At 51.3% G+C, this 14,647-nt stretch overlaps 1 protein-coding gene across 1 annotated transcript in view; it reads left to right on the top strand.

The window, feature by feature from the left end:
* Positions 1-6,536: 6,536 nt before the first annotated feature.
* The window catches only part of DSTYK (dual serine/threonine and tyrosine protein kinase), a gene marked incomplete at its 5' end in the record, with an annotated part of 9,949 nt that continues 1,838 nt past the window's right edge, over positions 6,537-14,647 (top strand). The window contains 10 exons of the mRNA XM_017727258.1: positions 6,537-7,248; positions 8,322-8,596; positions 8,939-9,022; positions 10,119-10,295; positions 10,566-10,695; positions 10,885-11,041; positions 11,839-11,971; positions 12,279-12,392; positions 12,788-12,902; positions 13,712-13,846. Of these exons, the coding sequence (XP_017582747.1) occupies positions 6,537-7,248; positions 8,322-8,596; positions 8,939-9,022; positions 10,119-10,295; positions 10,566-10,695; positions 10,885-11,041; positions 11,839-11,971; positions 12,279-12,392; positions 12,788-12,902; positions 13,712-13,846 (2,032 nt within the window). The remainder of the gene's footprint in view (positions 7,249-8,321; positions 8,597-8,938; positions 9,023-10,118; positions 10,296-10,565; positions 10,696-10,884; positions 11,042-11,838; positions 11,972-12,278; positions 12,393-12,787; positions 12,903-13,711; positions 13,847-14,647) is intronic.

The raw sequence follows: 14,647 nt of genomic DNA, 5'->3' as shown, positions 1-14,647 counted from the left end.
TTTGGGGTGGCACTGCCACTGTCCCTGCCCTGGTCCGTGCAGAGTTTGGGGTGGCACTGCCACTGTCCCTGCCCTGGTCTGTGCAGAGTTTGGGGTGGCACTGCCACTGTCCCTGCCCTGGTCCGTGCAGAGTTTGGGGTGGCACTGCCACTGTCCCTGCCCTGGTCTGTGCAGAGTTTGGGGTGGCACTGCCATTGTCCCTGCCCTGGTCTGTGGGGAGGTTGGGGTGGCACTGCCACTGTCCCTGCCGTGGTCTGTGGGGAGGTTGGGGTGGCACTGCCATTGTCCCTGCCCTGGTCTGTGCAGAGTTTGGGGTGGCACTGCCATTGTCCCTGCCCTGGTCCATGGGGAATTTGGGGTGGCACTGCCATTGTCCCTGCCCTGGTCCATGGGGAATTTGGGGTGGCACTGCCATTGTCCCTGCCCTGGTCTGTGCGGAGGTTGGGGTGGCACTGCCACTGTCCCTGCCGTGGTCCGTGTGGAATTTGGGGTGGCGCTGCCACTGTCCCTGCCCTGGTCTGTTGGGGTGGCACTGCCACTGTCCCTGCCCTGGTCCGTGTGGAATTTGGGGTGGCGCTGCCACTGTCCCTGCCCTGGTCTGTTGGGGTGGCACTGCCACTGTCCCTGCCCTGGTCCGTGTGGAATTTGGGGTGGCGCTGCCACTGTCCCTGCCCTGGTCTGTTGGGGTGGCACTGCCACTGTCCCTGCCCTGGTCCGTGTGGAATTTGGGGTGGCGCTGCCACTGTCCCTGCCCTGGTCTGTTGGGGTGGCACTGCCACTGTCCCTGCCCTGGTCCGTGCAGAGTTTGGGGTGGCACTGCCCTGGTCCCTTTCTGGCCCTGCCAAAGCCGATTCTCAAGCACAGGAATGTTTGAAATCACAGGAAGTGACAGTTTAGGTCTTTTCAAAGCTGGGTTTAGGTCTTTTAAAAGAAAACAGGAGCTAAACTCAGTTTTAACTCATGGGAAGCGATGGTTTAGGTTTTTTCAAAGCTGGATTTAGGACTTTTTAAAAGAAAACAGGAGCTAAACTCAGTCCTGAGCCTGTCCGGAGCAGGAAGGTGGGAGGCAGTTCCCAGTTAATTAATTCCTAAACAGAAATTAAGTGCAGAGAGAGGCTCTGTTCTCGCCCGAGTACGAGCAGGAGCTCCACACCTGAGCAAGGAAACATCCAGGGAGTTCTGTTCTGGATACTGGAATTGAGCAAAAAGTGAAGGCCCAGCTGGAAATACATTTGATAAACCTAAATTTAAGCCTGTCCTAACAAGATCGGGGCAATTTTAGTGCCTTGCTGGCTCCCAGCGCCCTCTGAAAGGACAGAAATTCCCTATTTATGTGTGGGACATCCCCTTTTTCCCCCAAATTTCGGCCAAGAAACGCCTGGCCTGCATCTTCTTCCCAGATCCTGCTTTGCCAGGCAGAAAAGGGGATTTATAGTTGGAGATTTCTTTGTTTTTCTTGCCCCGGGCCAGCTCAGGCTCTCTGCAGCCCTCCCTCGGCTCTCCTGGGAGCCACAAAGATCCCTCTGTGCTGCCTCGGATAGTTTGGGGACGTTTAGATGAAAACAACTCCTCAGATGGAATTCAAAAGGGCTGCTGGAATCAGAAACTCTTCCAGAGGAGAGGGAGAGCGAATCACGGATTCCCAAGGATTCCCGATGGGAATTCAAGGGCTGAAGGAAGGAGAGATTTGGGATTTTTTTTTATGGCTAACAGGAGAGGATGATGAATTTTACAGGTGGGGACGAATTCCTGTGGAATTCCTGTGGAGCTCCAGGAGTTTGGGCTGTTGTTCCAAGCCCTGGATTATCCCACCCTTCTGCTCAGCCTAAGTTTAAGCAAAGCTCTGCTAGGCCTGGACTGAGCTTCTGGAACCAGAGGAATTTGGCTCCAGAAATGGAGGTTTTTTGGGTTTTTTTTTGGATCCTCTCCAAGATTTTGGGGCTGCAGAACAGCTCCGAGGGAAGTCCTGCTTTTCCCTAATTTCTGGAGCAAAACTGTGATGGATTTTTTCCAGGGGAAGAGTTCACGGTCAGGAAAAGAACGTGGGGAGTGTGGGCACCTCACGGTTTCTTTGGGAAAAATGAAATTCCCTGATCCAGTGGGGTTAGACACAGGATTTTGGGGTTAGACACAGGATTTTGAGGTTAGACACAGGATTTTGGAGGTTTAAGGCAGGATTTTGGGGACTTTACATGGAATTTTGGCGGTTTGAGGCAACACAGGATTTTGGGGTTAGACACAGGATTTTGAGGTTAGACACAGGATTTTGGAGGTTTAAGGCAGGATTTTGGGGACTTTACATGGAATTTTGGCGGTTTGAGGCAGGATTTTGAGGGTTTTACATGGAATTTTGGGGGTTTGAGGCGGGATTTTGGGGATTTTACATGGAATTTTGGGGGTTTGATGTGGGATTTTGAGGGTTTTACATGGAATTTTGGGGGTTTGATGTGGGATTTTGAGGGTTTTACATGGAATTTTGGGGGCTTGAGGCGGGGTTTTGGGGGGTTTTCCAGCAGGATTTTGGGGGTTAGACGCAGGATTTTAGGGGTTTTACACAGAGTTTTGGGGGTTTGAGGCAGGATTTTGGGGGTTTGATGCAGGGTTTTGGGGATTTTACACAGGATTTTGGGGGTTAGACGCAGGATTTTAGGGGTTTTACACAGAGTTTTGGGGGTTTGAGGCAGGATTTTGGGGGTTTGATGCAGGGTTTTGGGGATTTTACACAGGATTTTGGGGGTTAGACGCAGGATTTTAGGGGTTTTACACAGAGTTTTGGGGGTTTGAGGCGGGATTTTGGGGATTTTACACAGAGTTTTGGGGGTTTGAGGCGGGATTTTGGGGGTTTGATGTGGGATTTTGGAGAATGCCAGAGGTGCAGCTGTGGGATTCTCTTGGTGACTCAACTTTTCCCCCCCTCAGATCCCCATGGAAACAGAAGAAATGGGTGGGATTTCAGCAAAACTGGGTGGGGGAAGTTGTGTAAAACCAAACAAAAAGAGCTTCAAGTGGAATGTGGGGGCCTAAAAGTGGCTCAGCTGAGTAGGGAGGCACGGAATGAGCTCCCGAATGGAATAAAAACAGGAGCTGTCAGACTGGGGTGAGTCACAGGCTGTTCTTGGAAGGCAAAATACGGAATTGGAGCAAGAAAAGACGGAGCTGGGCCTGCAGGCGTCGTCTGAGGAGGGATTTGGGTGAAAAGGGCCCAGATTTGGGTTTGCAGCACCTCAGCTCGCTGAGCAAACAGTGATTAAAGTGCCCCGAGCCTGGGAAAATGGGACACGGCTCCTTGGGATGGAGCCAAGGAATGCTTTAAACTGCTTTGGAAAGAGGAATTCTCTGGGGGTTCAATAACCGGGCACCCTCCGGCGGGCCCTGAGGGATCCCCATGAGTTCACGGAGTTACTGTGGGGCGGGAGCTGCTCAGTCCCTGATTTTCCTTCCTCTTTGGGGTTCTGGGCTGCTGGGATCCTCCAGGAACTGTGGGTTGGAATCCCACTGAATTCATGGAATTAATGTGGGTCAGGATTTGCTCGTCATGGAGTTACTGTGGGGCGGGATCTGCTCAATCCCTGATTCTCATCCTTGTTTGGGGTGCCGGGATCCTCCAGGAATTGCAGGCTGGATCCCACTGAATTCATGGAATTAATGTGGGTCAGGATCTGCTCAATCCCTGATTCTCATCCTTGTTTGGGGTGCCGGGCTGCTCCAGGAATTGCAGGCTGGAGCCCCCTGCATGCATGGAATTAATGTGGGTCAGGATTTGCTCGATCCCTGATTTTCCTTCTTGTTCTGGGGTGCTGGGATCCTCCAGGAATTGCAAGTTGGAATCCCACTGAATTCATGGAATTAATGTGGGTTAGGATCTGCTCAGTCCCTGATCTTCCTTCCTCTTTGGGGTGCTGGGATCCTCCAGGAACTGCGGGTTGGAATCCACGGATGAGAACACAGAACATCCGTGTGGTTTCCTCTTCAAGCTCCCCGTGACCTCTGAGAGGATCCCAAGGAAACTGAGGGTGGATATCAGGGAAAAGTTCCCCCAGAGGGGGGTCAGGCCCTGGAAAAGGCTCCCCATGGAATGATCACTGTTCCAAACCTTCCAGAGCTTCAGGAATGGTTGGACAACATTCCCAGGGATGTGCAGGGTGGGATTTTGGGATTGTTCTGTGATCCTGGGGGGTTCTTCCACCTCAGGATTTTCCACGATCTCTCTTTCTGTGTGGGAAGTTTGGATATTTTAGTGAAGGAAAACAGGGATGGAGCACCTGGAGAACAATTCCATGCCCAGAGCTCTGTCAGGAGAGCCCCGGGGTGTTTACAGCAGGGTGACCTTGTGGGAACCAGCTCAAAAATCCCGGGAATCCTGTGACTCACAGGTATTCCCCATATTCTCTTGATCCTTAAGAGCTGCTTCAACTCCTGTAGGACATTTGTGTTTCATTGGTGAGACGAAAACCACCCCCCCCCCCCCCCCCAAAAAAAAAAGGTGGTGGTGGAGAAATATCCTTGGAATTCTCCTCGGGAAGGGTTTTTCGGGAGCAGCAGGAGCAGGGGTTGGGGGTTGTGGGTGTTGGGTTTTTTCCATTTCCTGGAGACAGCTCTGGCTTCCTCCTTTGGTTCTGGTGACTCATGGGCCTTGACACGGGGATTTTGGGGGTTTGAGGCGGGATTTTGGGGGTTAGACACAGAAATTTGAGGGGTTAGACACAGAAATTTGGGGGGTTGACACAGAAATTTGAGGGGTTGACACAGAAATTTGAGGGGTTGACGCAGAAATTTGAGGGGTTAGACACAGAAATTTGAGGGGTTAGACAGAATTTTGGGGGTTAGACAGAATTTTGGGGGTTAGACACAGAAATTTGAGGGGTTAGACACAGAAATTTGAGGGGTTTGACACAAATTTTGAGGGCTTAGACACAGAAATTTGGAGGTTAGACAGAAATTTGAGGGGTTGACACAGAAATTTGGGGGGTTTGACACAAATTTTGAGGGGTTGACACAGAAATTTGAGGGGTTAGACACAGAAATTTGGGAGTTAGACACAGAAATTTGAGGGGTTGACACAGAAGTTTGGGGGTTTGACACAAATTTGGAAGTTTGACATAGGATTTTGAGGAGTTGACGTGGAATTTTGGGGGCCTGGCATGGGATTTGGAGGTTTCACATGGAATTTTGAGGGGTTTGATGTCGGGTTTTGAGGGGTTTGAAATGGAATGTTGAGGGGTCTGACATGGAATTTTGGAGGTTTGAAATGGAATTTTGGGTCCCGGTGGATTTTGCAGCCCTGCACATCCCCTTCTGTGCATCCCAGGCAAGGTTTGGAATCAGCTCCAGAGAATTCTGGGATGGGAGGAGCTTCCTGGGAGCTCCTGGGATGGAAGACACGGTCAGGAAAAACGATGGAAGAATCCTCAATGATCACCTCTCTCAGGAGCCAGAGACGGCTCTGAAATTCCCAAAAACCTTTCACATCCCTTCTTTCAGGAGGGACACGTGGAATTCTCACTGTTCCTGCACATCCAGAGGCTCCTTCCCTGGGAGGGGAGGAAGCAGATCCCAAAGTGGCCCCGTCCAGCAGCGGAGTGAGGCCGGAGCAGTGAGAAAACAACGGAATAAAATCCACTTGCAGCTTTTTCCTCGGATTTGGAGGGAATCGCAGCCGTCCCTTCCCGCTGGCTGCAAATTCCTGGGAATTGGTTGCTGTGCTGCCTTTCCCTTGGTGCCTCAGGGGTTGGGTGGTGCTTCCTGCTGTTGGGAAAGCCGTGGAAAACTGGGAAAGCTGCAGCTCTGGGAAGCATCGAGGGAGGGCTGCTGAGAAATGGAGCAGGGATAACCTCAGGAATTCCAGCTTTGCCGTGCTGGCTCTTTCCTGGGACACTTGTCCTGAGTTTTGTGCTAAACTGGGCTCAAATTCCAAGTTTTTGCATCAAGTTTTGGTACAAAATCAGGGATTTGGAGTCAGGGATCAGCCTTGCAGGTGAGACTCCAGATCTGCTGTGAAGAATTCCAGTTTTTCGCTTTGGGAATGAATCCCAGGGTGTTTTTCCATGGAAAAACCTCTCCAAACCTTCTGGTTTTTATTCTTTCCTGCCTCAGGAAGTGGCAGCTCTTGGAGGTGTCAAGGGAGGCTTGGTGCAAAATGGAGCAGGGATAACCTAAAGAATTCCAGCTTTTCCGTGCTGGCTCTTTCCTGGGACACTTAGCCCAGTTTAGGATAAAACTCAGGACAAAACTGCAAAGAATTTGGCCCAGAATCAGGAATTTGGAGTCAGGGATCAGCCTTGCAGGTGAGACCCCAGATCTGCTGTGAAGAATTCCATTTTTTTTCGCTTTGGGAATGAATCCCAGGGCGTTTTCCCATGGTAAAAAATTCCACCTTTTCCATGTTGGCTCTTTCCTGGGACACTTGTTCTGAGCTTTATCCTAAACTGGCCTAAAATTCCAAAGCAAAACAAGGAATTTGGAGTCAGGGATCAGCCTTGCAGGTGAGACCCCAGATCTGCTTTGTAGAGCTCTGGTTTTTTTTGGTTTGGGAATGAATCCCAGGGCGTTTTTCCACGGGAAAAAAACCACTCCAAACCTTGTCCTTTTGGTTTTCCCTGCCGCAGGAAGTGGACATCGTGGTGGCTCCGTGCCGGGGGTTCCAGTCAGCTGAAGCCACCCTGGCCGAGTTTGTGAACCAGGTGCTGCCCGTGGTCACCTTCGCCATCAGCGAGCCCCAGCTGTCCCCGTCGGATGAGACAGAGCTGCGGGAAATCAAGGAAAAATTCTCCCTCCCCATCTTCTTCTTCCGAGTGCCCGAGCCCGGCAGCGAGCTGATCTCTCCCAAAAAACCCGACAAGGACAAATCCTCCCTTTACTTCCAGCTGCTGCACCTGGAATACCTGAGCCCCTGCAGCTCGTGCGGCGCCGCCGGCTCCGTGCTGGGGGAGCAGCCGGAAAAACTGCGGCTGCTGAGCTCTTTTTGCAGGCAGGTGCTGCAGAAACACCTGGTGGAGGCGGCCACGAGGCTGAACGAGGTTCACTGCCGCTGCCTGAACATCTTCATCAACCAGGCGTTCGACATGCAGCGCGACCTGCAGATCACGCCCAAGCGGCTGCAGTACACGCGGCGCAAGGAGAACGAGCTCTTCGAGTCGCTCATGGGCATCGCCAACCGCAAGCAGGAGGAGATGAAGGACATGATCGTGGAGACCTTGGGCAGCATGAAGGAGGAGCTGCTGGAGGATGCTGCCAGCATGGAATTCCGAGGTGATTCCCGCGTGGAGAGGGGCGGGAGGAGGAGGAGCAGGGTTGGGGTGTGAAGGGTTTGGGGTTGGTGGTGTTCTGTTGAGGGTGGGGTGGGTGAGGGATGAGGGGAGAGGTTGGGGATGGGGAGGCTCGTGGGTGAAATGATTGGAGTCTGGGATGGAAGAGTGCTGATAAATGTTGGATGGAAGAAGAATAAAAAATATTGGGGAAAGGAATAAATATTGGGAAAAAGAATAAAAAATATTGGGAAAAGGAATAAATATTAAGGAATAAAAAATATTGGGAAAAGGAATAAATATTGGGAAAAGGAATAGAAAATATTGGGAAAAGCAATAAAATGGAGAAAAGAATAAGAATAAATATTGGAGAAAAGAGTAAGAATAAATATTGGGAAAAAGAGTAAGAATAAATATTGGAGAAAAGAGTAAGAATAAATATTGGGAAAAAGAGTAAGAATAAATATTGGAGAAAAGAGTAAGAATAAATATTGGGAAAAAGAGTAAGAATAAATATTGGAGAAAAGAGTAAGAATAAATATTGGGAAAAAGAGTAAGAATAAATATTGGAGAAAAGAGTAAGAATAAATATTGGAGAAAAGAGTAAGAATAAATATTGGAGAAAAGAGTAAGAATAAATATTGGAGAAAAGAGTAAGAATAAATATTGGAGAAAAGAATAAGAATAAATATTGGAGAAAAGAATAAGAATAAATATTGGGAAAAAGAATAAGAATAAATATTGGGAAAAAGAATAAAAAATATTGGAAAAAATAAGAATAAATATTGGCTAAAAGAATAAAAAATATTGGCTAAAAGAGTAATAAATAATATTGGAGAAAAGAGTAATAAATAATATTGGGAAAAAGAGGAAGAATAAATATTGGAGAAAAGAATAAGAATAAATATTGGGAAAAAGAATAAATATTGGAGAAAAGAAGACTAATAAATATTGGATAAAATACTAAAAATACCCAATTTGGGGCAGCTTGGGCTGGGGCTCCTCCGAGCAGCCCTCAGCTGGGCTTATTCCAACCCAAACAGCTCCAGAGGCCGCTTTTCCTTTCTTTCTGTGCAGATATCATCATCCCCGAGAACGGGGAGCCCGTCAGCTCCAGGGACATCAAATGCTGCATCAAACAGATCCAGGAGCTGATCATTTCCAGGCTCAACCAAGCCGTGGCCAACAAATTGATCAGCTCCGTGGATTATCTGCGGGAGAGCTTCGTGGGCACTCTGGAGAGGTGCCTGAAGAGCCTGGAGGAGTCCTGGGAGGTGTCCGTGCATCCCGCCAGGAGTTTGGAGAAGCCCAAGGATGTTTCCGTGCACATCACGAGCAATTATCTCAAACAGGTGCTGGGGTGGCTCTGGAATGTTCCTCGGGTGGTGGCTTTGTCCTGCTCTGGGAAGGTGGGGGGGAGATGGAGGCAGGGAAATCAGGGAAGCAGCTCGGGAATGTGTGGGAATCCAGGCTGCTGATGCAGCCATGGGGGGGTTAACAGTGCAATTTTCCTTAAATCTGTAAAAAACAATCAAATCACAGCCTAGAAACACCCCAGAGGTGACGCAGGAAATCAGTTCTCCAAGTAATTCGTGGAGTATCCCGCAGAACACGAAGTTTGCCGTTTTCACAGGCTCCAGCAAAGCTCCTGGCTGGCAGAATTCCCATCTTTTCCTCTTTTCCCTGCTTTCCAGATACTCAATGCAGCTTATCACGTGGAAGTCACTTTCCACTCCGGCTCTACGGTGACCAGGATGCTGTGGGAGCAGATCAAACAGGTATGGACACTTGGAAAAGTTAATTGTGGAGCAAAAAATCCTCCCAGCTGCTCCCTAAATTCACTCTGGGCTCAGGCTCCGGGAGCTGTGAGTTTATTCCCGTGGATTTCCATCCCTGGAAGTGCCTCAGGCCGGGCTGGATGGAGCTTGGAGCAAGCTGGGCTGGTGGGATGGGATCAACTTTCAAATCCCTTCCAATCCAAACCCTTCTGGGATTCCAGGATTCAAATGCAGAGGGGATTGAGCACAACAGTGTCCTAAAAATCAGGGAGAGGTGTTCCCAAAATCTCCAGGGAAGCAGCTTTTTCCTGGACCTCATCAGGGTGTGGCAATTCCAGGTGTTGGATGCAGCACTCGCTGTAATTAGTGGGTAATTAAATTGCTCTGCCTCAGCCCTCATTAGAAGCTGCAGGATCCCGTGTGGATCCCTGTCCTGGGAAGGGAGAAGGAGGAATCCGGAGTTTGTTCCCACTCCAGCAATTATTTGAGGGAACGTCGTGTTCTCCTTCCTCATCCCCCCAAAGGAGGGAATGAAGTTCATCCCCAGCTCAGAGCAGGAATTTCAGAGAGATCAAAGCTTTAACAGCCAGAACTGGAAACCAAACCGAGCAAATCTCATCTGCTCCGGGGGGAGGAGAGGGAATGGTCCTAAACCCAACCCCACAACCCCAAATCGCCTAAAACTGGAGTTTCCAAATGCTTCAAATCATTCCCGTGCTCCTCCAGAACAGGAAGAACCCCACTGAAGAAGGGGTTTGCTTTAAAATAAATATTTAATCAATATAATTAAATTAAATATTCCAGAATTCCAGGCTGGGCTGGGTTGGGAAGGACTTGAAGCTCATCCCATTCCGAGGGACACCTCCCTCTATCCCAGGCTGCTCCAAGCTCCCTCTTGGACACTTCCAGGGATGGGGCGGCCACGGATTCTCTGGTCCAGGGCCTCCCCACCCTGTGAGTGAATCATTAGTGAACTAAATGATTAGTAAATAATGAATCAAAGTGATTCTTCAGCCCAGCTCCGTGCACGGCGACCGTTCCCGCACGGAATCCGAGCAGAGTCAATCCACGGATCCTTGGCTTTCCCTTTTCCCAGATAATCCAGCGGATCACGTGGGTCAGCCCCCCGGCCATCACCAGCGACTGGAAGAGGAAGGTGGCCCAGGACGCCATCGAGAGCCTCAGCGCCTCCAAACTGGCCAAGAGCATCTGCAGCCAGTTCCGCACGCGCCTCAACAGCTCCCACGAGGCCTTCGCGGCCTCCCTGCGCCAGGTCAGGGGGCAGTGCCCGGCAGGAGCTGCCCGGCAGCTCTGCACTCGGGCTGGCAAACAGCGCTTTTGGTTGCAGGGACAGCTCAAGCAGCAGTTTGTGCTCTTCGGTGCAGCTGCTCTCCAGGGAGAGCTGATGGGAACGTTAATACGGGGTTTTATTTTTAAACCAGACTTGCCAAGGCCCCCAGAACCTCCCCAAAGTCGAGCTGTGTGTGTTAAATGTATAAAGCATCCGTGAATATTCCCAGTGAGTGTGTGGTGTCCCTTGCAGCTGGAGGACGGCCACTCTGGCCGGCTGGAGAGGACAGAGGACCTGTGGCTGAAGGTGAGGAAGGACCACGCTCCTCGGCTGGCCCGGCTCTCCCTGGAGAGCAGATCCCTGCAGGATGTGCTGCTGCACGGTGAGGATCCCCCTGGGAATGTTTTCCTGCCCTCTCCCTCCTCTCCAGGCAGCAGTGGGAGCCTGCTTGGATTTTTCACTCCAGATTCCAGGCTCCAAGTGGCACCTCTGACTTGGATGCTCCCTGGGAATGTGCAGCAGGGAAAAAACGTGGATTTGGGGGCTGATTCCAGGGATTTGTGCCTTGCAGGGAAGCCCAAGCTGGGCAGGGAGCTGGGCCGAGGCCAGTACGGGGTGGTGTACCTGTGTGACAGCTGGGGGGGACACTTCCCCTGCGCCCTCAAATCCGTCGTCCCTCCGGATGAGAAGCACTGGAACGACCTGGCGCTGGAGTTTCACTACATGAGGTGTGGATCCTGAGTGCTCCCCCCATCCCACAGGCAGGTCCTTGGGGTTTCCCAGGATCATCCAGGCTGGAAAAGCCCTCAGCCTGTGGCTCATGCCCCCCCCTTGTCACCCAGCCCAGGGCTCTGAGTGCCACGTCCAGGCCCTGGTTTGCTGCAGTTCTGCTCTGGAATCCGGGATTTGAGCTCCTGGAATGCTCAGCTGTCCCTAAGCCGGGCAGGACGCCTGGGCTGTGACAGGCAGAGCTGCTCCTTCCCGCCTCAGTCTGATGCTCTGCTGCCCAAATTCAGAATGAAGCACAATTTACAGCCTCTGATACTCAGCAGTTCTCCTCCCCTGGTTCCTGGTGGGGAATCCTCCGTCTTTTCCCTCTCCTGCTCCCGTCTGAATCCCCAAAAAAGCCCAGGATGGCTCTGCAGTGCCAGGAGCAGCAGTGACCAGCTGCAGGCACAGGCAGCTGAGAGAAGAGTGGGGCTTTTTTTGGGAGCTCTAACCTTTAAAAGGGCTTTTTGTTGTTGTTGGTTTTGAGTTTAATTGGCTCAGACAGCTGAGGTTGTTGTGCCCTGAGCTGCGCTCGGCGTTTTTGTTGTGCTGGGAATTTTTGCTGTTGTGCTGAAGCTGCAGCTCTGGGGCTTCTTCCTTGGCCTGGGGTGGGGGACAGGGATGAAAAATGAGCCCAAATTTTCTGTTCTGAACTTTCTCCAGGTCCCTGCAGGGACTTTGGGGCTTCTTCCTTGGCCTGGGATGGGGGACAGGGATGAAAAATGAGCCCAAATTTTCTGTGCTGAACCTTCTGCAGGTCCCTGCAGTCCCACGAGAGGCTCGTGCACCTGCACGGGTCCGTGATCGATTACGGCTACGGAGGAGGCTCCAGCATTGCTGTGCTGCTGATCATGGAAAGGCTGCACAGGGACCTCTACACAGGGCTGAAGGTGCCAAATTCTGTTATTAAATTCATATTTTGTGTTTGTTTTATCCCTGGACAGAGCTTGGAGCGACCTGGTTCGGTGGGAAGTGTCCCTGCCCATGGGACAAGATGAGCTTTAAATCTCCCTTCCAACCCAAACTTGTGCTGCTCCAATTTAAAACAAAAAAAATCCCTCAAATTCTCTAATATAAAAAACCTTAAAATTAATCAGTAAAACGAAGCTGGAATTGCTCAATTTTCAGTGTTTTGATAAAGAAGAGGAGGCCAAAGTTAACTTGAAGGTGTGAAATCTGTGGTTTTTTCCCCCTCAGGCTGGGCTGGAATTGGAGCCACGGTTGCAGATTGCCTTGGATGTGGTGGAAGGGATCCGCTACCTGCACAGCCAGGGGCTGGTGCACAGGGATATCAAACTCAAAAACGTCCTGGTAAGGAAAATCCCTGCCTCTTCCTCATCCCAGAGCCTTTTCAGTGCAGAAAAACCCCAAGCTCCAAGTGAAGGAATAGCTTTCCCCACATGGGATGTTTTAAGGAGGTTTCCCTGCCTCCTTTCCTGGCTGGAAGCCTGGGGCAAGGGGAGCAGGGAATGACTCCTGTGGAGTGCAGCCAGCCTCAGCCAGGAGGAGGATTTCCAGTTCCTGCTGCCCTTAAATCCCAGCCACACCCCAGGTGCCTCCAGGGAAATGCCCCAGAGCAGCCAGGAAACCCGAGAAAATGAGTTCAAAGCAGGTGCTCAGCCCTCATGGTGTAAACTGATCCCAAAAATCGATGTTTTCTGGGAGAAACGTGCTGCTCACCTGCCTGCCTCTGCCTTTTTCCTCAGCTGGACAAAAAGAATCGGGCCAAAATCACGGATTTGGGGTTCTGCAAACCCGAGGCGATGATGTCCGGCAGCATTGTGGGCACCCCCATCCACATGGCTCCCGAGCTCTTCACAGGTAGGACCCCCCTGAATCCTGGAATTCTGTGGGCAATTCCTTGGAATTCAGCTCTCAGTTGCTCGTGAGGCCCTTTTAACCCTGGGGAATTCCCTGCTTTCGGTGCCTGCTGGGGGCTTTTCCTGTGTTTTAAGCCTGGCTCTTGGCAGAGAGCGATGGGGTTGGTCAGCTCTGCTGAGGTAATTAACACCCTTGCAATTAGTAATGTAAATGATCAGTTAGGGGGAAGCTGGAGATCCTTGGTTTTCATAGGGAAATATTCCAGGAAGGATTCCCTGTGAGGAATTCCCAGGCTGTCCGTGCCTTGTGGAGCGAGTTTGGGTTCACTGGGAATTCTGGCAGCTGCTCCGAGGCTTTTTCCTGAGTTTTAGAACCACTGGGAAGTTCCAATCCCATTTTTCCAGAATCCTTCTGGTCTGTCAGAGCTGTCCCTGCTTGGATAAGGTTGGGATCCAATGGAGCAGCTGGATTGGTGTGAATTTAGGAAAAATCCCACATTTCTGGGATGGGAGGCTGATGTTTGTCTCTGACAGAGCTGAACCTCCCAGGGGTTGGTGTTTAACTCTGGAATACGCCCGAGCTCCGGTTTGGGAATTCCTGGGACAGCTTAAATTTATAAATCCTGGGAATTGGAAAAGCCTGACCTTGATCCCAACTCCTGCCCTGTTATTGCACACAAGTTTTGCCTCCCTGCTATGGAATTCAGGGTTAAATTTGGGACAGCAGGACACTGGAATCACTTCTCAGCCTGCCCAGCTCCCAGGGATTTTCCCTGCTGATCCCATGTGGGTTTTTTTTTTTTCTCCCAGGGAAATACGACAATTCCGTGGATGTTTATGCCTTTGGGATCCTGTTCTGGTACCTGTGCTCGGGCCACGTGAAGTTACCCGAGGCCTTCGAGAGGTGTGCGAGCAAAGATCACCTGTGGAACAACGTCAGGAGAGGTACCTGGGCTGGGCTGGGCTCTGGGAACGCCTCAGGTGCTGGGAAAATCCCCTTTTATTCTGCTGCTGGAGAGGTGAAAGGGAAAAATCCCAGAATCCCTGAGGTTGGAAAATGTTTCTGGGATCATCGAGTCCAAGCTGGGCCTGATCCCAGCCCTGAGTGCTGAGTGTCACGTCCAGGAACTCCTTGGACACCTCCAAACCTCCCTGGGCAGCCCCTGCCAAGGCCTGAGCGCCCTTTCCATGAGGAAATGCCTGCCGAAATTCCACCCTGAGCCTCCCCTGGCCCAGCCTGAGGCCGTTCCCTCTCCTCCTGTCCCTGTTCCCTGGGAGCAAATCCCAAATCCCCCCCGGCTGCCGCCTCCTGCCAGGGAGCTGTGGAATGACAAGGCCCCTCCTGAGCCTCCTTTGCTCCAGGCTGAGTCCCCCCAAATCCCTCAGGACTCTCCAGCCCCTTCCCAGCTCCCTCAGGATTTCTCCAGCCCTTTCCCAGCTCCCTCAGGACTCTCCAGGCCCTTTCCCAGCTCCCTCAGGACTCTCCAGGCCTTTCCCAGCTCTGTTCCCTTCCCTGGACACGCTCCAGGCCCAGAATGTCGTCCCTGATCTGAGGAGCCAGAACTGGACCCAGGGATCCAATCCCAGTTCCTCCCCAGTGCGAGGGGACAATCCCTGTCCTGCTCCTGCTGCTTCAGGAGTTTTTGATCCATTTATTCCCAAAATCCCATCCAAATCTTCCCTTTTTCACTCGATCAGCTCTTGTCCAGTGTAGATTTGTGCACATCCAGCCTCTCCTGGCATTCC

The sequence above is a fragment of the Corvus brachyrhynchos genome, unplaced genomic scaffold (assembly GCF_000691975.1).
Source record: "Corvus brachyrhynchos isolate BGI_N302 unplaced genomic scaffold, ASM69197v1 scaffold72, whole genome shotgun sequence".
NCBI classification, from domain to species: domain Eukaryota; kingdom Metazoa; phylum Chordata; class Aves; order Passeriformes; family Corvidae; genus Corvus; species Corvus brachyrhynchos.
The sequence above is the reverse complement of the archived record's forward strand: the minus strand, read 5'-3'. Positions and strand labels throughout refer to the sequence as shown.